At 57.4% G+C, this 22015-nt stretch overlaps 2 protein-coding genes across 2 annotated transcripts in view; both read left to right on the top strand.

Moving 5' to 3' along the window:
* LOC101954811 (complement C3) overlaps positions 1 to 8513 on the top strand; it is a 28601-nt gene extending 20088 nt beyond the window's left edge. Inside the window, exons 28-41 of the mRNA XM_078034648.1 lie at positions 8 to 164; positions 459 to 622; positions 2235 to 2393; positions 2530 to 2589; positions 2942 to 3032; positions 3186 to 3237; positions 5016 to 5103; positions 5194 to 5283; positions 6121 to 6226; positions 6690 to 6779; positions 6951 to 7031; positions 7901 to 7984; positions 8073 to 8208; positions 8331 to 8513. Coding sequence (XP_077890774.1) covers positions 8 to 164; positions 459 to 622; positions 2235 to 2393; positions 2530 to 2589; positions 2942 to 3032; positions 3186 to 3237; positions 5016 to 5103; positions 5194 to 5283; positions 6121 to 6226; positions 6690 to 6779; positions 6951 to 7031; positions 7901 to 7984; positions 8073 to 8208; positions 8331 to 8472 — 1500 coding nt within the window. The 3' untranslated portion in view covers positions 8473 to 8513. The remainder of the gene's footprint in view (positions 1 to 7; positions 165 to 458; positions 623 to 2234; positions 2394 to 2529; positions 2590 to 2941; positions 3033 to 3185; positions 3238 to 5015; positions 5104 to 5193; positions 5284 to 6120; positions 6227 to 6689; positions 6780 to 6950; positions 7032 to 7900; positions 7985 to 8072; positions 8209 to 8330) is intronic.
* Positions 8514 to 14285: 5772 nt separating this feature from the next.
* Positions 14286 to 18759, top strand: Tnfsf14 (TNF superfamily member 14). Its single transcript, XM_005332093.3, has 4 exons — positions 14286 to 14612; positions 15923 to 15959; positions 16213 to 16254; positions 17316 to 18759. Exons 1-4 carry the CDS (start codon positions 14394 to 14396, stop codon positions 17741 to 17743), a joined length of 726 nt encoding a protein of 241 aa, XP_005332150.1. The 5' UTR covers positions 14286 to 14393; the 3' UTR covers positions 17744 to 18759.
* The last annotated feature ends 3256 nt before the right edge of the window (positions 18760 to 22015 follow it).

Genomic DNA, 22015 nt, shown 5'->3' with positions numbered 1-22015 from the left:
CCCACAGCTCCTGGGAGACAGCATCTCCAAGGCAGGAGACTTCCTGGAATCCAGATACAGGAACCTGCAGAGGCCCTACACCGTGGCCATTGCTGGCTATGCCCTGGCCCAGATGGGCAGGCTAGAGGGTGTCCTCCTTGAAAAATTCCTGAGCACAGCCACAGGTGAGGGGCAGCTTCAAGAAGGGGAGGGGATGCAGTGCTGTGGTTGGAGGGTTTGGGTGAGTGGCTCTAAGGCCATCGTCACTGCAGATCACACAAGAAGCCTCTCACACGGCTTACTCAGGGAGGAGTAGGGAGCACTCAGTTGCAGAAAGGGGTCACAGCCCGCCGAGCAGAGCCAGGCTGGTATACCATACCTCAGTGCCTCGCAGGCAGGGTCTCTTTCTGAGCTTTCCCTGGGCCATCCCCAGGCTGCAAGGACAGTGAGCATGGGGGCTCAGGGTGTCCTTTTTGCAGATAAGAACCGCTGGGAAGAGCCAGGCCAGCATCTCTACAACGTGGAGGCCACGTCCTATGCCCTGTTGGCCCTGCTCCTGCTGAGGGACTTCGACACCGTGCCCCCCGTGGTGCGCTGGCTCAATGAGCAGAGATACTATGGAGGCGGCTATGGCTCCACCCAGGCAAGCACCCCACCCCTGGCTCCTGCACCCTACCTCCTGGAGCCTGCCACCAGCTCCCAGACAGGTCTCTGAGACCCAGGCGAGAGGCTCTTCTGTCCCACCAGCAGGGGGCTGGAGAGGAGCAGAGAACCCCGCTTGTCTTGGTTACACCCCACCTGGGGTCCAGACTTCAGTCCAGAAGCTCCAGGCTTTGCTCTGAGCCTCTGCTCTCTCTGCTGCCCATTCCGTGTCCTTGGGGCCCCAGCTCAGGAGTGAGCCCCCCTCTTCCCTTGGTGGCTGCTGGTCCACGTTGCCGCTTCCACCAGGCTCCCGTTCTAAAGCGGGCTCTCCCTTACTCCAGGGCACCGTCCAGGCCCTCTCCCTCCTACACCACGTCCAGAGCCTTCTACACACGGTTTCAGAGTCTGCAGGATCCAGCAGCCCAGGCTCCAGCTTGAGCCTCTTTCTCTCTGGTGGGCTCTCCATTAAAATCCCAGTGTCGCTTCACAGTGTCACACTCGGATTCAGCATCCTCAGGCTCCGAGGAGGTCCTTTCCTCCGTGACTGGGTTCTAGACACATTTCAGGGTCCCTAAGTCCTGAAATGAGACTGTCTCCGCTGGATAGGTCGAGGCCCCACTCTCAGGGTTTCTAGACCTTGCGTCTTACGTGGTGTTCAGCTTTTCATTGCTGTGACAAAATGCCTGAGAAGATCAACTTAGCGGAGAGGATTTATTTGGCTCTTGGTTTCAATCCATAGTTGCTTGGGGCCATCACTGTGGGCCCTGGTGAGGCCCACTCCATGGTGGTGAGCATGGGGCAGAGTAGAGCTGCTCACCTCACTGTGGCTGGAAGGCAGACACAGGAAGGGACTAGAGGAAGGGACCAGATCACTCCCCAAGGACCCACTGCCTCCAACTAGGTGTGGCCCTGCAGTTTCCACCAGCTGTCATCAGCCCGCCCAGCTGTGAGTCCCTCCAAGGGTCCATGTGCTGATGAGCTCAGAGCCCTCAGGTGCTCCCCACACGCCCCACGACTCACCAGGCTGCATGGGGACCAACCTTCAACCCTTCCCATCCAGTCAGAGCACAGCTGGGCTTTCTGTTGGCTCTTAGACACATCCGCAGGGTCTTCAAGTCCTGGTCTAAGCCTCTGCATCCTGGGGAGTTCCGGAAAATGGAGCATGTCCTCAATATCTGATGAACTCCAGTCTTTATATTTTTGGTACTGGGGATTCAACTCAGGGTGCCTAACCACTGAGCAATACCCCCAGCCCTTTCTTACATTTTATGTAGTGACAGGGTCTCACTAGTTGCTTAGAGTCTCACGAAGTTGCTGAGGCCAGCCGTGACTTCTGATCCTCCTGCCTCAGTCTCCCAGGTCACTGGGATAACAGGTGGATACCTCCACGTCTGGCTTCCAATCTTCACGTCACACGCTGGTGGGCTCTAGGTCTAAGCCTCTGCCGTGAGCCGTGTGTTCGGTGCCCAGCACTCCGCAGTCTCACCCTGCTCTCTGGTGGTCTCTGGGCCTAGCTTTAATGCCCTAACTCTGACCCAAACCTCTTGATCCCCCAGTGGGTGCTGAGCACTTCCTGGGCTCGCAGCTCACCTTCCTTCTCTCATGGGTTCCAGGCCACCTTCATGGTGTTCCAGGCCTTGGCACAATATCAGACAGATGTACCTGACCACAAGGACTTGAACATGGAGGTGGCCCTCCACCTGCCCAGCCGCAGCTCCCAGATCAAGCATCGCCTCCTCTGGGAATCCGGTAGCCTCCTGCGATCAGAGGAGGTACAGCCAAGCCCTCTCTGCTCTGGGCCTCCCCACCTCGATTTCTGGGAAGCAGGAGGGAGGCACATGGCTATGGGAGTCCTCAGAGCCAGGGAAGGCTTGGTTCCTAACACCCTCTCTTCCCTCTCCCCTGCAGACCAAGCAAAACGAGGGTTTCAGTTTAACAGCTAAGGGCAAAGGCCAAGGCACACTGTCGGTGAGGACTGAGGCCCCACAGCTGCTGAGCCACCAACCCAGGCCCTCCACCATCCAGGGCCCTCCACCCATCCAGGGCCCTCCACCCATCCAGGGCCCTCCACCCATCCAGGGCCCTCCACCTGCCCATGGCCCTCCACCTCCCCATGGCCCTCCACCAACCCAGGCCCTCCACCCATCCAGGGCCCTCCACCCATCCAGGGCCCTCCACCTGCCCATGGCCCTCCACCTCCCCATGGCCCTCCACCTGCCCAGAGCCCTCCACATGCCCTGACCTCTGCCCCACAGTGACCCTCTCCTGCTATCCTCAGCATCTCAAGTCCCTTGAGACTTTGACTCCTCCCATCTCACAGGTGGTGACAGTGTACCATGCCAAAGTCAAAGGCAAGGTCAAATGCAAGAATTTTGACCTCAGGGTCACCATAAAGCCAGCCCCTGAAACAGGTACAGGGAATGAAGGCCCTTGGCATTCCCTTTCCCCGTTTCTGTTCAAAGAGAGAGGGCGGAGGCCGTGGCTGGGCAGCTCCCTCTTCTTCCGGGCTCCTGCATCAGGACCCAGGAACGCCCTCCCCATCTCACCCCCTTCTGTGTTTCTAGCCAAAAAGCCCCAGGATGCCAAGAGCAGCATGGTCCTTGCCATCTGTACCAGGTAACAAGCCGGGTCCTTGGGCTTCCTCTTGGTCGACCCTCTGTATTTGGCAAGATTTCCTTCTACTTATTTTTCATTGCAATTTTGGGTGGGCTGTGGTGACCCCAGGGCCTCACACATGCGAGGCCACAGCTCCACCACTGGGCTAAGCCCCAGCCAGGAGGATCCATGGGACCCAGGAGTTCTGAGTGTCCCGTGCATCTGGTACCATCTTACGTATCTGCCATGTGGGAGAGTCAGACGGTCAACCGCAGCAATGGGATGTCACAATTGTTCCATGACTTTTACATTTTCTATCAGAACCCTAAAAACTCTTCTACTCTCAGTTAAAATGAGATAGGGAGGGGGCTGGGGACAGAGCTCAGTGGGTAGAGTGCTTGCCTGGCATGCACAAGGCCCTCCCTGGGTTCAATCCCAAGCACCACAAAGACAAAAAAAATGACATAGGGAGGGTTGGATGGAGCTTGCCAGCAGAGCCCTCGCCCTGCGCACAGGAGGCCATGGATTTCATCCCCAGCACTCCCCAAAATGGTGTAAGAAATGAAAAATATAGTAAGGCAAGGTTTTTGTTTATTTTTATTGTTCTGTAATTTAAAACATTAGAACATTGAAAATAAAGGTGTTTTCCCTTATGGTTTTTTGCTTGCTTTGGGGTACTCATGAGTGGACCCCGGATGCTGTACTACTGAGCTACACCCCCAGCCCTTTTTAAAAAATGTTTATTTTAAGACAGAGTCTGGTAAGTGGCCAAGGCTGGCCTCAGCCTTGTGATCCTCGTGCCTCAGCCTCCGGGGAAGCTGGGCTTGTGCGTTTCCCACACACCTGCTCCGCTCTCCCCTGTGAACCCTGTTCTCTGGGCTGGTTTCTGCAGTAAGCTCTCCTTTCCCATCCTGCCTTGCCGGGCTCCTGTCTGAGCTCAGATCCGCTCCATTTTATCCCTAGAGCTTTCCAGGTCATGAGGTTCCTCAGGAGTCCCTTTCCCGAGGAGCGGATCCCCCTAGCCTGTCCTCCTCTGGGACATTGTCCTCCTTTTTGTCACTACCCCTCCTACTCAGGCTGACTCACATGGCGGCAGGGGCAGTGTCCTCAGCGCCTGGCACCCCTAGGTGACGCTCACTTCCAGCATCATCTCTTCATTTCTCTGCTGCAAGGTCATTTTGTTGTCCAGTTCCCTCTCTTCAGGACCCACCTGGGTAAAGCGTCATGTGGGTCGATCAGGAGGACAGAGGCGACACAGCTTCATGCTTTGCTGTCTGTGTGTTACTTGAATAAATGATGCTCCGTGACCTTCGCGGGCAGGCTTTCAGAGGGGTCATGTGATTGGTCATTGATTTCGGAGCTCATGTTGCGTTACAGAGCACTCTGTGGGCTGATGAGCTAGCAACAAGGTCTGTACTGCAGGGAAGGATGACTACTGTCCCGAGTGCTGTGGTTTGAACCATGTCATCGGGTGCTACTTCACTGAACCAGGGTAGCTGAGTCATGCAAAGTAAGGGTTGCCCATATTCCTGTCATTTTCTAGAAGAACTGAGGCACACAAGGGTCAAAAAACTGATCAAATTTACACAGCACTGTGATCTGAACCCATGCAGAACCTGAGATCTTCATGACCTTGGCCATCACAGTTCAGTTTTGCTCTTGGGGAAGTGTTTCCTAAAATTGAACAAGTTCCCATGATGCTGGGTGGGAATCGGAGGCCTCGATCCCTGGTCAGACAGACCCCTCTCATCCAGGAGCAGAGCCCTGGGCTCCAACAACCTTCCCTCTGCCCTGTCCAGGTACCTGGGAAAAGAGGATGCCACGATGTCCATCCTGGATATAGCCATGATGACGGGCTTCGTTCCTGACACAAATGACCTCGAGCTGGTATGAAGGGCTCGGGGATGGGGACGGGGAAGAGGCTGCAGGGAGAGCAGGGTCCAGGAGGGATTCTTCATCAGCCCCGCCCTTCCCCAGCTGAGCACCGGAGTGGACAGATACATCTCCAAGTACGAGCTGAGCAAAGCCTTCTCCAACAAGAACACCCTCATCATCTACCTGGACAAGGTCAGCCTGCTGGCTCCCCTGGACCCCTATCTGGCTGCCCTTTTCTTGTGCCTTGACCTTTGTGCTCAGGTCAGGCCGGCCCAGGCTGGGGGAGACAGGGCCCATTGCTGTTGGAAGGCAGGAGAGAGAGCATCCGATAAGGGCCCTCAGCTGTCATGCTGGGAGCACGTACAGGAGAAAGGTTACATGGTGGGAATGGAGCCTAGAGAGCAAGTCCAGAAAACCACACTCCCTGGATCACACCCCACTGTCGTGGTGACCAATCCAAGCCCAGGAGACCTGGCCCACTCCTGCAAGATGAGCACTGATCCCTTCCAAAGGTCCTGCCCTGTGACCTAATTATCTCCCTTAAAGGCCCTGCACCTCAATGCCCTTACACTGGGGAACTGTGTCCCCACATGAGTTTGGGAGGGGGAAAGCCACTTCCCAATCACAGCAGGCATGTCAGCAACCAATCAGCAGAGCTCTGACTCCTGTCCAGACCTAACTGCAAGTGGGCAGTGAGAGAAAAGAGAATGGGCCTGCTGCTCGGCCCAGCCTCCTCCTCCTCCCCACTGCCCCTACTCCTTATGATGCCTCCATTACTCCACCTCGGCTCTGCCTGCACCCCCTCCAGGGCATCCTGCATGAACCCATGCAGAATCTGAGATCGTCATGACCTTGACCATAGTTCAAGTTCACACAGTTCCTTTCTTGCTCTTGGGGAAGTGTTTCCTAAAATTCAACAAGTTCCCATGATGCTGGGTGGGAATGGGAAGCCCCTATCCCTGGGGGATCAGTGATCCATCACATAAGTCCTTCCCCTCACACTGACCATCCTCACCTCCTTCCCCTCAGATCTCACACAGCGAGGAAGAATGTCTGTCCTTCAAAATTCACCAGTACTTCAACGTGGGGCTCATCCAGCCGGGCTCTGTCAAGGTCTACTCCTATTACAACCTGGGTGAGCAGCCACGCTGGGCCTGGCTCTCAGGTTCCAGGGACCTGAGGGTCTGGAGACTGCGGGCTCCGGGGGTCTCAGGGTCCTGGGGACCTGTGAGTTGGGGTTCTAAGGGGCTCAAGTCCTCCAACAGAAAGATGTAGGTCTGAGGGTCCCATAGATGCATGAGCTGTCGGGGAGAGGAGGGTCCCAACAACCCAGGAGTCAAGATTCTGAGAGTCCCAAGAATCTGAGACCTAGGGATCTGCGGGTTGGAAAAGTGAGGATCCCAAGGATTTTTGGGTTGGAGATTTGAAGTTCCCAGGGCCAAGGGTCCCAAGGATCAGAAGAGTCTCAGGAATAGAGGGTTGGGGACCTGGCATGTGCAGGCCCTGGGCACTTGGGCACTGGGAATCTGAGTCTGCCAGGCTTGGTCTCTGGGGTGTAGGGCCAGGCCTCTGAGCCCTCCCCATCACTCTGCCCACAGAGGAGACGTGCACCCAGTTCTACCACCCAGACAAGGAGGACGGAATGCTGAGCAAGCTGTGCCACAAGGACCTGTGCCGCTGTGCTGAGGGTGGGCACCGGAGCCACCCTGAGACACCCACCCTTAGGGGGACCCTGGGAGCCCTGAAGCCATGCTCTGGGGTCACCAAGAAGGATAGGCCCTGGGGCCAGCCACACCCATGGGCAGTGAGCCCTGGGTGAGGAGTGGGGCTCACACAGAGTCTCCACCCCCACCCCACAGAGAACTGCTTCATGCAGCAGGAGGAGGAGGTCACGCTGAATGACCGGCTGGACAAGGCCTGTGAGCCCGGGGTGGACTATGGTGAGTGGGGGTGGGGTGTGTGTGTGTGTGTGTGTACACACGTGAGGGTGCATGTGAGGGTGCACGAGGATGGCGATGTGCATGTCAGGCCTGCGCCTGTAGGCTGTGGTGACTAGTGTGTGAGTATGTGTTAGGAAGGACAAGCCTTGTGGGGAACCATGGTTACCATGGTGGACTTGGGAGGAAGCTGGGCCTGAGTGGATACTGCTGTGGTGGACGTGTCTGCGGGGCTGCCCTGCATCAGGTGGTGTGTGAGGCTGTGGTTGGAGAGGGCTGTGGATGGGAGCAGCTTTAGGGGCATGTATACCTGTAGTTGCAGGTGGCTGCACTCTGTGTGGCTGCCTGGGACAGTGGCCATGGATGACTTGGAAGGGAGTCATTGGTCATTGTGTATGTGACTAGTTGTGGGTGATTTGAGGTTTGTGTTGTATGAGGCTTTGGTTGTGGACGACAGTAACTGGAGAAGCTGGAATTCTGTGCGTGGCTGGGGTCTTGGGCGGCTACAGCTGCGTGCATGCTTGTGGGGGGGGGGTTGTGAGAGGGAGTCGCACATAGCCATGGTTGGACAGGACAGTGCTGTGGACGGCCGTGCATCAGCGCAGCCGGACTTCTGAGTGTGACTCTACTTGTGGGCGGCTGGAATTGCCTACATGCCTCTGAGCATGACTGTGGGATGGTGACCAAGTGACCACGTGTGGTGGTGTGTGTTCCTAGGAGGGTGCCCTGCAGCTTGCCTGGCTGAGACCCCTCGGGCTCCGCGTGGGGTGGGGAGGGAGCCACATACGCCCAGGGGCCCATGCAGGTGAGGGTGTCCCCCACCCCCCCGGGGCAACCTGCCCAGGACCCACGCTGCCCCGCCTCCTCCACAGTGTACAAGACCCGGCTGGTCAGGTCAGAGCTGTCGGAGGACTTCGACGAGTACGTCATGGTCGTGGAGCAGACCATCAAGTCAGGTCAGACCCAGCGCCCCATCTCTCTGCCTGCACCCCTCCTTCCTCCCTCCCCTTCCCAGGGCTCAGCTTGGCGCTCGCTCCCCTCCAGGCTCCGATGAGGTGCAGGCTGGGCAGGAGCGCAGGTTCATCAGCCACGTCAAGTGCAGAGAGGCGCTGAAGCTGCAGGACGGCAAGCACTACCTCGTGTGGGGTCTCTCCTCTGACCTCTGGGGAGAAAAACCCAAGTGGGTATCCTGCGCCTGCGCGTGTGTCTGCCCTGCCCCGCCGCCGCCCCGCCCCGCCCCCTCTGGGCCTGCCCCACCCTGCTCCGGGCCCGCCCCCGCCTGACCTGTTGTCCCCCCCCCAGCATCCGTTACATCATTGGCAAGGACACCTGGGTGGAGATTTGGCCAGAGGCAGAAGAATGCCAGGACGAGGAGAACCAGAAACAGTGCCAGGACCTGGGCGCCTTCGCCGAGAGCATGGTGGTCTTTGGCTGCCCCAACTGACCACCACCGCAACCCTCCAATAAAGCTTCGGTTGTACTCCACGTCTCCCCGAATCTGGAGTCTTTTGTGAGAGGAAAGGGGCACCTGCCTCTCCCCTGTTCCCCACCTCCTTCCCTCCAGGGGTCTCCTGCCACCCCGCAGCCTGCCCTGCACCTCGTCTGAAGTAAGCCCTAACTCACGTGCCCTCCAGCTGCGTCCTCACCTGAATGCTCACCCCCTTCCCGCCAGCAGCCCCCGCCTCTGCACCCAGTTCTCACCTGCTTGCTTACCTCTGTCCTCACTGAATCTGACCAGTGCTCCCTGCTGAACCCCCACCTGTGCTCTCCTCTGCACCCTCAGCCATAGCTACCTGCACTTTGCTTGTCCTCACCTGGCCCGGCCTGAACATCTTCACCTGAGCTCACCTGTACCTTACCTTAACAACACTCATCTCTTGTCCACCTGTATTGCTGCCTGCATCACCTTTGCAGGCGTCTGTGTTCTGCATGGCCCTCTGGGTCCTCACCCTCAGCCTCTCTGGATCTCTTCTCTGGGCTCTTTCCAACGTCCTCACCCACATTCTCGGTCACATTTACCTTTTAGGAGCCCTTTCCCCTGAGCTTCACCTGTTCTGCCCAGCACCACAGGCCTGCTCTGCCTGTCCCCTCATCCCCACCTGCACCTTGCCCTCGAGCTCACCTGTCTCCTTTGTGTCTGCCCTTCATCTGCAGGTCTCACAGGGCTGCCACTGGCCCTGCTCCAGGCTCACCCCACCCTCTTGGTCCCCACTTAGTAAAGGGCCAGAACTGACTAGTGACTGCTCCAAGGGGAGATGCGCAGGCGGTTGTGCCCAGAGGGGGCGGTCAGGGGCTGCTGGCAGGTGGGTGGCCTTGGAGGTATTTCTGACTGGAGAGGGGAAGACATGAGTCAGCAAGGGGGAGGGACCTTGGGCCCGCTGAGGTCATGGCCTCACCAGTGCTGTTGGGAGCAGCAGCCACAGTGGGGCAGGGTGGGGGTGGGGGTGGGGTGTTTCTATGGCAAGTGCCTCTTCAAAGTGCACATCTAGTCCCTTGAAATCTGAATTCTGGGAAGGGCCTGTGCATGGGTGGGATCCTGGCATCCAGCCAGGGTTGAGGTCACCTGGGGAAGTCCCTTTGCTCTGGGAAGAAGGGTGCACAGCCCCTCCCCCTAAGAACTCCAAGTCCAGGAAGACCCCACCTCCCAGTCCAGGAATGTGGGGGATACCACCTCATAGCCCTAGGCACTTCCTAGTGCCCCCAAATGCCAGAGGCTCTGTGAAGGGGGTCCCTGGTGCCTCATTTCCCCTGGGTCCCTGGCTCACCCTGTCACACCCCCACCTCCTTGTCCTTCTCTGGGACCTTCTCTTTCTCACTTTCCCGGCCCTCCTGCTTGTGCCAGGGGCTGACAGAGGTGAGTGGTGGGAACTCGAGGTTCAGGGACTAATTCCACAAAGCAAGCCCACTGTGCTCAGCCCTGGATGCCTTTGTTTCCCAAGAAGCTGCTGACCTGCAGCCCTGCCTGGCTTCAGTGGACAGGATCTGTCACATTCCTCAGGAAACTACCTGCTTCTGCAGGAGAAATGCAGGTTGGAAATAAGGTTGACAAGAGGAACCCAAGTTACCCCGAGGGGAAGACGGCTGTGACTCTTTCCACAGACAGATCCCGGCACTTCAGGATATAAGAATAGTTCTCCCCATAACCTCTAAGAATGTTCGTTCAGAATCCTGTTAGAGGGCCGGGGCTGTAGCTCGGTGTTTGAATGCTTGCCTAGCATGTGTGAGGCACTGGGTTCCATCCTTAGCACCACATAAAAATAAATAAATATAATTAAGTCACACTGAACATCGACAGCTATTAAATTTTTTTTTAAAAAAGAATCCTATTAGAAGGGTCAGCATGGGGACTTGGAAGTCTGATGTCATCCCGCTGTCAATCAAAACTCAAGAGGCAGATGTGGGTGGAACTCTCTGGACACTTCTCTGGACTCCCCAATAAATCTGGAGCGCAGAAGAGGATGTTGTCCATCTCCTCTCTCAGAGGACCCACTCTGTCCCTTGAGAATGTCCCCTTTCCCTTTTCCTAAACCTTCAATAAACTCATGCCTGTTACTCTGGGTGAATGTCTGAAATCTTTCTGAGTTGATGGAAAGCGTCGGGGCTTGAGTGGGGGGTCTTGGCGCTGTACACCATCAGTTCCCCCGGCACCTCGGGAATTCCCTCTTCTCAGGTCCTGACTCCTGCTCCATTCAACCTCCCCTTTCGTTATTGTCTGTGGGTTTTATTCTTCACATTGGCTGGACCAGAGGCCCCAGAAGGAAACCGGCGAGGCGCAGTTTGCTCCAACCCGTCTGCCAGCAGAAGGGGGATCTGGCTTCACCTCAAAACCCTGGCTTCAGGTGGGGCCATTGTATTCATTTCTTTAACTCTCGGGGGTGTTGGGGGTCACTGTGCACAGTTCTGTGACCAGCACAGGAGGGATCTTGTGAACCTGACCTTCTGGGAGGGGGAAAGGAAAGGACACTGGAGGACAGAGGGCACTCAGCCAGACAGAAAAGGAGGAGGGCAACCAGAAAGGTTGTCCCGGCTGGTTGTCCCAGCTGGGTGGAGCATTTGGTCACAGTGACCAAGACCAAAACTGAGGCTGGGGAGGTCTTTGGGGTGGGATTCGCATCTCAGTGGACTTGCAGGTCAGGCATTGGCCCTGGATGAGGTTGGGTGGCAGGGTCGGAGATGACCGGTCCCCTGAGGAGCCTACACTGAGATGTCCTGAGAAGGGCTTCTGACTCAAGGCCGTGACACAGGAGGCAGAGCTCCGCCTCCATTCCCAGCTCCTGGATGCAAGGCCGCACCTTGGGCTCTCCCCAGAGGCCTCCACCTGCTGGCTGCCCTGCAGATTTCCGGCCTGCCCACACCCACCATCCTGGGAGCCCGGTCTCTAAATACATGGGCCTCTCCCTGTCCAGCTCTCTCCTGTCTCTGTTTCTGCTCTTTCTCTTACCTCTACCTCTTTCTCTCTTTCTGTCACTGTCCCTCTCTCTTTTCCTCCCTGTCTCTCTTTCTCCCTCCTTGTCTCTATCTCCATCCAAGGGTCACTTGAAATGCAGGCAGGTTGGGGACTGAGAGTTGGCCCTCAATGCAGCTTCCTTCTCTGCTCCAGCAACAACCAAGTCCCAGCAAAGTGTTTGGGCAGGGCCTGGCTGTCCTCTGCAGTGGCCATCCAGAGGCCAGGCAGCATGTGAGCTGCTGCCTCCCAAGGGAGGTCACACCCATCAGCGCCCAGCAGTGGCTGAAGGGAGGCTCCAACTTGGAGGTGGTGATGAACATGTTTTGGAGGGTGGCCTGGTGGCAGCCATCAGCTAGCCAGGGAGGTGGGCTGGGGTGGACAGAGGCAGAGGCCGCCACCCCAGCAGGGTCTCCAATCACACCATCATAGCAGCCACCTGGAGCTCTGTCCAGGGCTGCTCAGAAACAGGACCAGCTGGCTTTGACCCATGGGCTGTAATTTGCCCACCCTGTCAGCTCAGTGGGAAGTCACTGGAACATTTTAGGCAGGGGAGGACCTCAAGTTTGAGGCCATCCTGGGTAACTTAGTGAGACCTTGTTTCAAAATAGAATACAAAGGGCTGGGTGTGGCTCAGTGGTAGGTAACTTGTCTGGCATGCACGAGGCCCTGGGTTCAATCCATAAAATAAATAAATGAATGAAATCTCCCAGCAACAATTCCACTCCTGGAAAACATACTGAAAACGGGCCCTCGGAGCAGCAGAGGTGCACGCTCCCAGCAGCAGTATTCACAGTCCCCAAGGGGAAACATGTGCATCCTCCAGAGAATGGGCATTCAAAACCCGGGCCAGCCTCGTGTTCTAAAGGGAATGGAGCAATGTAGGAGCCGCCTGGATTCAGACCTTCAAGTCCTGATGCCCTGGGGCACTGGCCAATTATTGCCAGGCCATAATAACTTGGGCGTTACCCCAGCTCCGATAACAAGGGTGGCTTCAGGTGTAGGTGTCACTCACCAACTCCTTTGTAATCCCAGCCCTGACCTCATTTGAATGGCTTCTCCCCAATAAAAGGGTTCATGTGCTCCCCACTCTCTTGCCTGCCTTGCCCCCCTTGTGGGAGCTGCAGCTGAGGAGCACTGGACCCAAAGAAAAGGTGCTTTGTGTGTCTGTGTCTTTATTTACTCCCCAAATTCACTTGGAGTGACCCTGACTGGTCCAGTCGTGAGACGAGACAGAGCCATGACGCGTGATTCATGCCGCGCTGCCGAGGAGCCTCGGCCACAGCAGCCCATGAATTAACCCTGACACGAAGCCGCCGGCTGTTTCCACCTCTGTGAAATGTCCATACAGACAAACCCAGTGCCTGCCCGGGCTTGGGGAAGGGACAGGCAGGTAGGGCCGGCCGCTTAAGGACTCTGGGGCATCCTTTGGGGGCAGAGGAAACCGCTCTGCAGCAGAATGAGTTGGTGGCACAATGTCATGGACAAGTTGTGACCGAGTTGTTCATTTTTAATGGCTTTATGTCAGGTAACTTTTGCCCAATAAGACAATCAATACACAAGCAAGCTCACCCTCCCTGGAGGGTGGAGGGTGAATTTTGAGGAGCAAAGACGTGTTACGGGACATCCAGCCGGGAAGCTCCTGCAGCAGTCCCAGGAAGAGGCCAGGCGCCCTGGGCTTCCGTCAGCTGGGGCCTCAAGATGCCGAGGCCCAAAGGAGCGCAGCTCTCTCGGCTCAGAGACTGGAAGGCCTCGATGACAGGGGCAGCCGGCATGGCTTCTGGTGAACAGGTGGCACCCTCACATGGAGGAGGACAATCTCCCGTCTTTCTTCCAGGGGCACCAATCCCATGCTTCATGACCTACTCACCTCCCAAAGTGATTATCACACGCACCTGAACGCACACCGCCTAAGACCGCCCCTGTGACTTGGAGGGCTAGGGGGTGGCAGTAGGAATGGAAACAGGTGGCAGGACTTGCGATCAGGTTTGCAGGTTGAAGTGACAGGGGTGCTGAAGGGTGGGGTCAAGACAGGTGGAGAAGACCACCAGGGCTCCCAGGCCTTGGATTTAGTGAACTGGGTGGACATCCCGACTGTGGACTGCACCTTCAAAATCCACCCTCACACACACACACACACACACACACACGCATGTACCTGTAGGCAAAAACGTAGACCTATGAATGCATGAGTGCACACACGTACGCACAAGCGCACACCACATCACGACACCCATGCACACACAGAGGTGCACCTGCACACACATATACGTGACCTGAAAGCACATGTACAGAACATGTGTGTGTGCACAACACCCCACGTGTGCACTTGCTCATATGCCCACACATGTGCACACACATGCACGCACACACTCACACACGCACATACACCTGGATCCACACGAGTGCACACACAGGCACACAGCACAGCACTCTTTACGCCTCTGCACCTCCGCAGTGTTTGATTTGTCAGGCTGTGTCTCACCCGGGGCAGTAGGAGGTCCACAGGAGCAGGGACCTTGCCCCTCTCATTCACTGCTGTCTCCTGAACCCAGGGCAGTGCGTGGCCCACACAGGGGCTCCGCAGGAAACCTTTGGCCACCAAGGAAACAAAGCCACTGAGAAGGCGAGCTGGGGCCTCCCCTCCCGACCTGCACCTGAGTCACATTTTCAGATGTCTTTGGAAAGTGTGAGAGACCGCCTCAGTGAGAGTGACAGGGGGCAGGGCCTGGGGGACAGGAAGAAGAGGAGGGTGCGTGGGGAAGGGGAGGAGCTGACCCTGGCATTAAAGGCAGCCCCGGAGCCCAGGGGCGCCTTCTGCAGCCTGCGGAGCCCAGGCTGTTGGGCAATTGTGGTTTCCTCTGAGCCGAAGCCGCTCAGCGCGGGCCCTACCGGGCATCCTGGGCCTCGTCTGATTGGACATGGAGGAGACAGTCGTGCGGCCCTCTGTATTTGTGGTGGATGGACAAACAGACATCCCATTCAGGAGGCTGGGGCCGAGCCACAGGAGACAGTGCTGCAGCCCTGCGCGGCTCAGCCTGGCTCTCCTGCTGCTGCTGCTGGGCGCCGGGCTGGCCGTCCAGGGCTGGTTCCTGCTGCAGCTTCACTGGCGCCTGGGGGAAGTGGTCACCCGCCTGCCGGTGAGTGGGGTGGGGGGCTGGCAGGGCCGTCTCCTGTGCCATGGTGTGTCTGTGTGTCTGCGCATGTGTGAGGGACTGAAAGTGTGTGACCCCGAGTTGCTGCCAGCCCAGGGGAGTCCGTGCACCCCTCTGAGCCTCAGATTCCCCTTCTGTAATGGGGGTAAGAGTGGCCGATTCCTAGGGGATGAGGCATGATTTGGGGTACGTGGGGTGCGCGGCAGTGGCTGGCCCAAGCAAGTGCACAGCCGATCAGAAGGGACTCTCGGGCATGGCTTTATCGTTAGCCGGACCCTCGGCCCTGCATTGAGATTCCCACCCGTCCTCTTGGACCGCCTGGGGCTGGGGGCCTGGATCTCCGTTGGATTCCAGTCGGCCATCCTCATGTTGTGTGCCACCCAGGCACATGCTCATGCCACAGTGTCCCAGGTGGTCTTGTCCCTCTGTGTCCATGTCCTGTCTCCTGGTCCTCAGCTCTCCTGGTCCTCAGCTCTGGTGGCCGCATGTCCATGGGCACACGTCATAGGGACAGTGCTGCTGTCCTGGGCACAGCTACCCACACGTGCACACACTCACCTGCTACACCCCGGGTGCGGATGTGCTCTTTGTCATTGCCTCTGCATCTGTGACTCATTTGGACCCATCACCCATGCGCCCAAGTGTCTCAGTCCACATGTGTCCTCTCCCTGTCCTTAAAAGTTGAGGTCTGGGCCCTGTCAGGCATCCTGGATGGTGTCCTTGTGTCCAGTCGTCTGGATGTCCATGTATTTTTAATCCCAAAATCTGACATCCTGAATGCTCCCAAATCCAGAAAGCTTTGAGTATAATGTGATGCTTAAAAGTTTCAGGTTTTGGACCGTTTGGGGTTTCTGGATGAGGGATGCTCGACTGATAACAATCTATGCAAATATTCCCAACCCCCACCACAAATCTGGAACATTTCTGGCCCCAAGCATTTCAGATAAGAATGTATTGACATCCTTGCTCACCTGCCTGGCTCACCTAGTAGACCCCTCCACGGGGGGTACTGCGTGCCAGACGCTGTAATGTGCTTTACACAACTTAGTTTATTAAACCCGGAGGGGGCACTCCTCATAACTCCTTTTAGAGAGGGAGAGCAAGTGGTTCAGAGGCTGCTGGGAGGGGTGTGTGTGTGCCTGTGTGTGTGTGTGCATGCCCCCGTGCACCCACGTGGCCCTAAGTACGCGTCCAAGGGTGGTGTCCACAGTCAGAGTCTGGCTGTGTCATTGCCATATGTCTGAGGGAGCCTGGGGTGTGGCAGGTACTCACTGTGGGTTCCTTCTGCATTTCAGGACCCAGACGCAGGCTCCAGGGAGAAGCTGAGGCAAGGTGAGTCAGGTCCCAGTTCCCAGGAAGGAGGGGGAATGGTTCCATGCTGCCCCCGCCCCCAGCCCATTGCCCAATGTGATTTGCACAACTGGTCCCAGCCACGCAGGTGCCCCTCCCCCTGGCCTGAGAAGCAGAAGTTTGGGTCACTCCGGAAGGGCTGGGGTGGACACGGGAGATGGTTGTGATGACCCCTAGGAGGCTGACCCTTACCCCTCACTGTCTTTGCCTCTAACCTCTGTCCCTCTCTCTCCAGAGCAGAGATCCCCCCAGGCCAACCCAGCAGCGCACCTCACAGGTAAGGGGGACCTAGGTGCCGGTATGCAGCGGGGTCCAGGGGTTCTGGGAGACCAGTGCCCTGCATGTCCAAGCACGTAATGTCCTGTGCTGTCCATGGGTCTGTGTCCCAAGACCCCAGCAGGACACCTGAAACCAAGAGAGCATCACAGCCCACACATACCACATTTTAAAAAATTTTTTTCCAAATATTTATTTTTTAGTTGTAGTTGGACACAATACCTTTGTTTGACTGTATGTGGTGCCGAGGATCAAACCCAGGGCCCCGCGCCTGCCAGGCGAGCGTGCTACCACTGAGCCGCAACGCCAGACCACAGACCACATTTTTTCCTGTGGATGCACACCTATGACAGAATGGGATTTATAAATCAGGCCCAGTGAGAGGTTAACCATAACGAATAACAAAATAGAGCAGGTACAACACTGTGTTATAATGAAAATTCCTTAAAACCTAAGTTGTTTCTGGGATTTTCCATTTACTATTTGGGGGCTGCAGTTGACTGAGAGTAACTGAAACATGGAAATTGAGACCACGGATACCGGGGACGAGTGCATTTCTAATTCTGCTGATTTAATAAACCCTCTAGAGGGCTACCTCTGGGTCACGCCCTGCCATATGCTTGGGAATTCTGTAAAGTGCTAAGCAAATGCCATTAATAGCTCCATTTTACAGAGGGGGAAACTGAGGCTCAGGAAGTTGAGGCTGCTGGGCCCAGGCATGTCCTGCCTTGGTCTCTGGCTCTGCCACCACAGGTGCTGGCATTGCACCAGGTCATCTTGGCTCTGGGTGGTAGTTTCCTCTTGGTGTTCCCGTCACTTTGCCCCCGGCCCCCGTTTCTCCACCTGCCAAAGCAGATGAGCTGAAGGGCATAATGAGCGGTGTCCTCTGCTTCCCTGAGCCTCCATCTCCCTCATCTGCAAAAGAGGGAATAAAGTCAATCAATCCATACAAAGAGCCCAGCAGTCAGGCAAAGTCTCAGAGAGGGGTGGCCACCAGCCTAGGGTCACCCAGCAGGAGTGGGACAGGTGCTGACCAGCTCTCCCCTTCTCTGCTCTCCACAGGGGCCAATGCCAGCTTGGTGGGCAGTGGGGGCCCTCTGCTGTGGGAGACGCAGCTGGGCCTGGCCTTCCTGAGGGGCCTCAACTACAGCAACGGGGCCCTGGTGACCACCGAGGCTGGCTACTACTATGTCTACTCCAAAGTGCAGCTGGGTGGCATCGGCTGTCCCCAGGGCCCCACTGGTGGCCTTCCCATCACCCACGGACTCTACAAACGCACCCCTCGCTACCCCAAGGAGCTGGAGCTGCTGGTCAGCAGGCGGTCCCCCTGTGGGCGGGCCAACAGCTTCCGCCTCTGGTGGGACAGCAGCTTCCTGGGTGGCGTGGTGCACCTGGACGCCGGGGAGGAGGTGGTGGTCCGAGTGCCCGAGGAGCGCCTGATCCGGCTCCGTGATGGCACCCGCTCCTATTTCGGAGCCTTCATGGTGTGAAAGAGTGGACGGACTGGGGACCCCACCCGCAGGGACGTCCACGCGGGCCACAGGGGACCAGAAACCCAGCAGGCAGAGACCCCGGAGGACCCCCGGAGGGGGGGGTTCAGCGGACGCCACTGGGAGGCGGAAGACCCACAGGCCCCGGGAAGACCCCCGCAGACTGCGGAGCTGCCTGGGACACAGACAGACAGACTGGACGCGGGGTCCCAGGCCTTGCGGGCTGCACGGATTTGCCTGATATTCAGGAAGAGGGGATGCGGGTATTTATACTTTGGATCAGGGAGAAGGTGGCGTAAAGGCTCCCGGGATTGGCTGGGGACGCGCGTGGGCAGAGGATTGATCACAGGACTTTCCACGTGGAGAACTCAGCCCTGCTCCGCCCGAAGTCACAGTCACAGTCACAGTCAGGTCACACACTCTGGGCTCGCCCACAGATTTCCAGCGTTGCCAGTTACCATGGTTTCCGGCCCCACCACAGGGTGTTTCCAGTTACCAGGTAGCACCAGCGGCTGGCTGGTCCCCCGACAAGGACACTGTCACGGGGACCAAGCATGCAGCCAGCACTCAGGGACGCTTGCTGATTAAAAGAAAGGATGACGGGGTAGTCACTGCTCTGGCCTCATGCGGAGTCCTGCTCACGGCTCCGCCACCTCCGTGGTGCCACTCCCAACTACAGACTCACACAAGCGCCCGATCCACGCACAACTGCACCATCCCACCAAGACCAGTCGCCACCGTCCTGATGCTGCGTGACACACACATGTGATGCCAGCATGCGACACCCACAGCCGCCCGCACCGGTGTCACCGTCACATGTGAGTGTTCATGGCATGCGACACCCACCCGCCACATTGGGGTGAGACCTGGTTCCTCACGGTGACAGACCCCACACCACACACACACAGCCTGAGGTTCCTGCCCAGCCCAGGTTCACATCCCGGGCTTAGCAGGAGACCTCGCAGGGAGTCCTCTGCCCCTTGACCACGGTCCTCGAAATAAATGGCAGAACTGCACCTGGTTCCGTCTAGTTCTTAGGGGAAGACTGGTGATGGAGGGGGGGGCAGGTGACAGGCCCAGAGGGCCCCCTGGGGAAGGGGAGGTCCTGGGCACAGGGCAGCAGTGGCAGCAGGTGGTGATGCCCAGAGGCAGGAGGATGGACACTATGACCCAGGGGGGTAACTGTGTCTGCGAGGAACCTGAACGAAGGGTGACCCAGCTCCTGAGGAAGTGGAGGTGACACTGTCCAGGCAGAGTGACCCCGGCAAAGCCAGCTGGAGGCTGGGAATGAGAGGGGCGCAGGAGATGGCTGGGGGCAGTGAGCGCCTGGGTTCAGATCCCCGCCCTCCACCAAGGAGCACCACCAGAGGCGGGAGGGGCGTCTTGGCTCCTGGGTCTGAGGAGGCAGGCTCGGCTCCCGAAGGTGGATCGATGCTCATTATTGTTATTGTCCCTATGGTTCATGTCACTGTCACATGGTACGGGCGAGGAGGCACTGGGCATGGCCATCTGATGACTCCAAGTCCACTGTGCCACTGCCTGGCTGTGTGACCTTGAGCGCGGCCCACCACTTCCCAGTGCCTCAGTTTCCTCATCTGTAATACGGGGGAAGGAAGCGAAAATACTCACTTCCTAGGCTCACTGCAAAGATGGGATCAGATCCGGCACGAAGACATGTGTGCACAGTGGTGTGCCAACAGCAATAAGTGTGCAAGTGCCGTTGGAGAGTCAGACGTGCCATGGAAGGATGGCGTCGGGAGCCACTGTCCACGGGCCGGGTGGGTGCCTCGTGTGCCTGTGTCTCTATGGAAACACCCAAGCCCTGGCAGGAGCTCTCGGGTCCCATCTTTAGATGCAGAGTCTCTGACCCAAGAGAGGCAGGGCCACCTCCCTCTCCCACAGCACGAGGTGGGTCCAGAGAGGCTCTCCACCTCCTGGCCCTGGTGGGCTGGCAGGGGGTGGGGGGGCCCAAGGGCCCAGCCCTAGCCCTAGCCCCCGCCGGAGTTTCCTTTCCTCTCATCATGGTCTTTCTGTTTCCGCGGCTTTGATGAGACCAAGGTGTGGGGGACAGTGAATTTATAAAAGCCACCAGCAGTCACCAACTTCCTCCTGGGGATGGAACCTCTTGCTAAGTTTGGTCTCCACAAGTCATTCTGGGAGGGCTTGCAGCCTTGAGGAGGAGGAAGGAGAGGAAAAGAGGTGGGTGAGGAGGAGAGGTAGGAGGGGCGGAGGAGAGAGAGGGGCAAGGAGGAGGAGGGGAGACGGGCAGAGCCTGGAGGCTGGACCCCCACTTGGTTCCTGATGAGGAGCAGGGGCGGGAAGCCCCCGGCCCAGGCCGCTGACCTACTTTTCAGTTCCGAGAACTTTATCGGTTGCATTTCCTCTCCCACTGCTTGGCTCCACCATGGCATCTTCCAGCCCCGACCTCGGTCCACCCTCCTCCCCCTCCCCCACCCTGGGCAGGAAATCCTCCCCCTTCTCTTCTCTTGCTCAGACCCAGAGACGGGAGACAGAAAAATAATGACAATAAAGCAAATTATTGATTCCATATTATGACACCAGGCTCCTGCTGAACGCCACTGAGTTCAGACGCTTGAGAAGTACCACCGCGGAGCAGCAGCTCGGTTCTGACGCTGGGGCAGACGGCCTGAGGGCAGTCCCCGCGGGGCCACCTTGGGACCCATGCTTGGCTTCTCTGAGTGCCACTGTCCTCACCTGTACAGCAGGTTGAACCGCGGCCTCTACCTTTTCCCGGTTTTTGTGACTTGAGCATTTTGCAGAACCTGGCCAGCCATGGGCTCTTCAGTCCTTGGCAGCTGTTCTTTCTGTAAACATGATTGCTGCTATGTTTTGGACACAAGTCCCCAAAGTTCTGTGTGTACAGTCTTGGTCCCCAGGCTGTGGCACGATTGGGAGATGGTGGAACCTTTTTGAGGGAGGTTCTTGGGTGATTGGGGCACGTCCTTAGGGGAGACAGTGGACCAGACCCCTTCCTTTCCCAGCCACAGGGCGAATGGTTTTGCTCGGTCGCACACTCCTGGTAGGATGTGCCACGACCGGCCCAGATCAACAGGGCCAATCAGTGATGTCCGAGGAAACCTCAAACTGTGAGCCAAAATACGTCTCTGCTCATTATAAGTTGATTATGTCGGGTATTTGTTATAGCAACAGGAGACTGACTCACAAGGTTGTGATTGTGGGCACGGTCACATTTCTGATTCTTCTCAGTCATGACATCGGAGTCCTCCCATCCAGAGCCCCCGATCACCAAGTGCATTTTTTCCAGGGGGAATTTGTGGCCCATGTGTAAGCATTAGGACGTTTTATACATGGGCGCATGCAGACCCCTGGGTTTTCTTGGGAAGGTGGAGACTGTGACCACAGCGCGGGTTGGGTGGTGGCGGTTCCCTTTGGGTAGGGATGGGCTCACCAGCTCAGCACGGACCACGCCCCTGCAGCTGTCTCCCACACGGGGGCTGACCGCGCGCCTGCTGCTCATCTAGAGGAACAGTGCTCACTCCCAGCCAGGTCCTGTGCAGGTTCACGTGAACCCACTGGACCCCCTGCCCTGTTGGGACGGGGAGGCTGTCGTGATCCTTAGTCCGTGGCTGGGGAAATCCAGGCACAGGGAGGTCACGCACAAGGGGCTCTTTTATTTTTTCCTTTTTGATGCATGCACTCAATAAATTGCATGGGTTATTCAGAAGTTTACTAGAAAATCAGCTTTGTGGGCGATGACTTTGCCACTTGTGGGCCAGTGTGACCGTCCTGAGTGGGTCTGGGGCAGGCGGGGCTGAGGCAGGCGGCTCCCTGGGTGTCTTTGGTGTGAGGTCGGCTGATTTGTTTATTTTCGACTGACGCTGGGTCTATCGGGACCCAACTTTGTTGTAAAAGCATCTCGTTTTTCTACCTTTGGTGGAGAAGCATCTTGACACTGGACCCACAGGTCCCGGGGCGGGTTCCCACACTTCCTAAGGTGGGAGAGGGCCTCACATCACTCTGCTTCCACCACGGTCCTCTGGGACGAGGGAAGATGTTTCTGTTCACTGAATACTCGGGCTGCCTGTGTCCGTGTTAGAAACAGGAAGAGGACCCGCTGCTTCCCACGGTTCTCTGTGTTGACCCCCCGGGGGCATCGAGTTCACAACCCTTGAGTGATAAGATGACAAAGATTGTGACAGGGTGTGGGGCTGTGCGGTTGTCTTGGAGGTGGTGAGATGGCTAGGGGAAGCGAGGGGGTTTCCTGCAGAAGGGGCAGCCTGTGCAAAGGCC

Source organism: Ictidomys tridecemlineatus, chromosome 2, assembly GCF_052094955.1.
Source record: "Ictidomys tridecemlineatus isolate mIctTri1 chromosome 2, mIctTri1.hap1, whole genome shotgun sequence".
In the NCBI taxonomy this organism is placed as follows: domain Eukaryota; kingdom Metazoa; phylum Chordata; class Mammalia; order Rodentia; family Sciuridae; genus Ictidomys; species Ictidomys tridecemlineatus.
The sequence above is the reverse complement of the archived record's forward strand: the minus strand, read 5'-3'. Positions and strand labels throughout refer to the sequence as shown.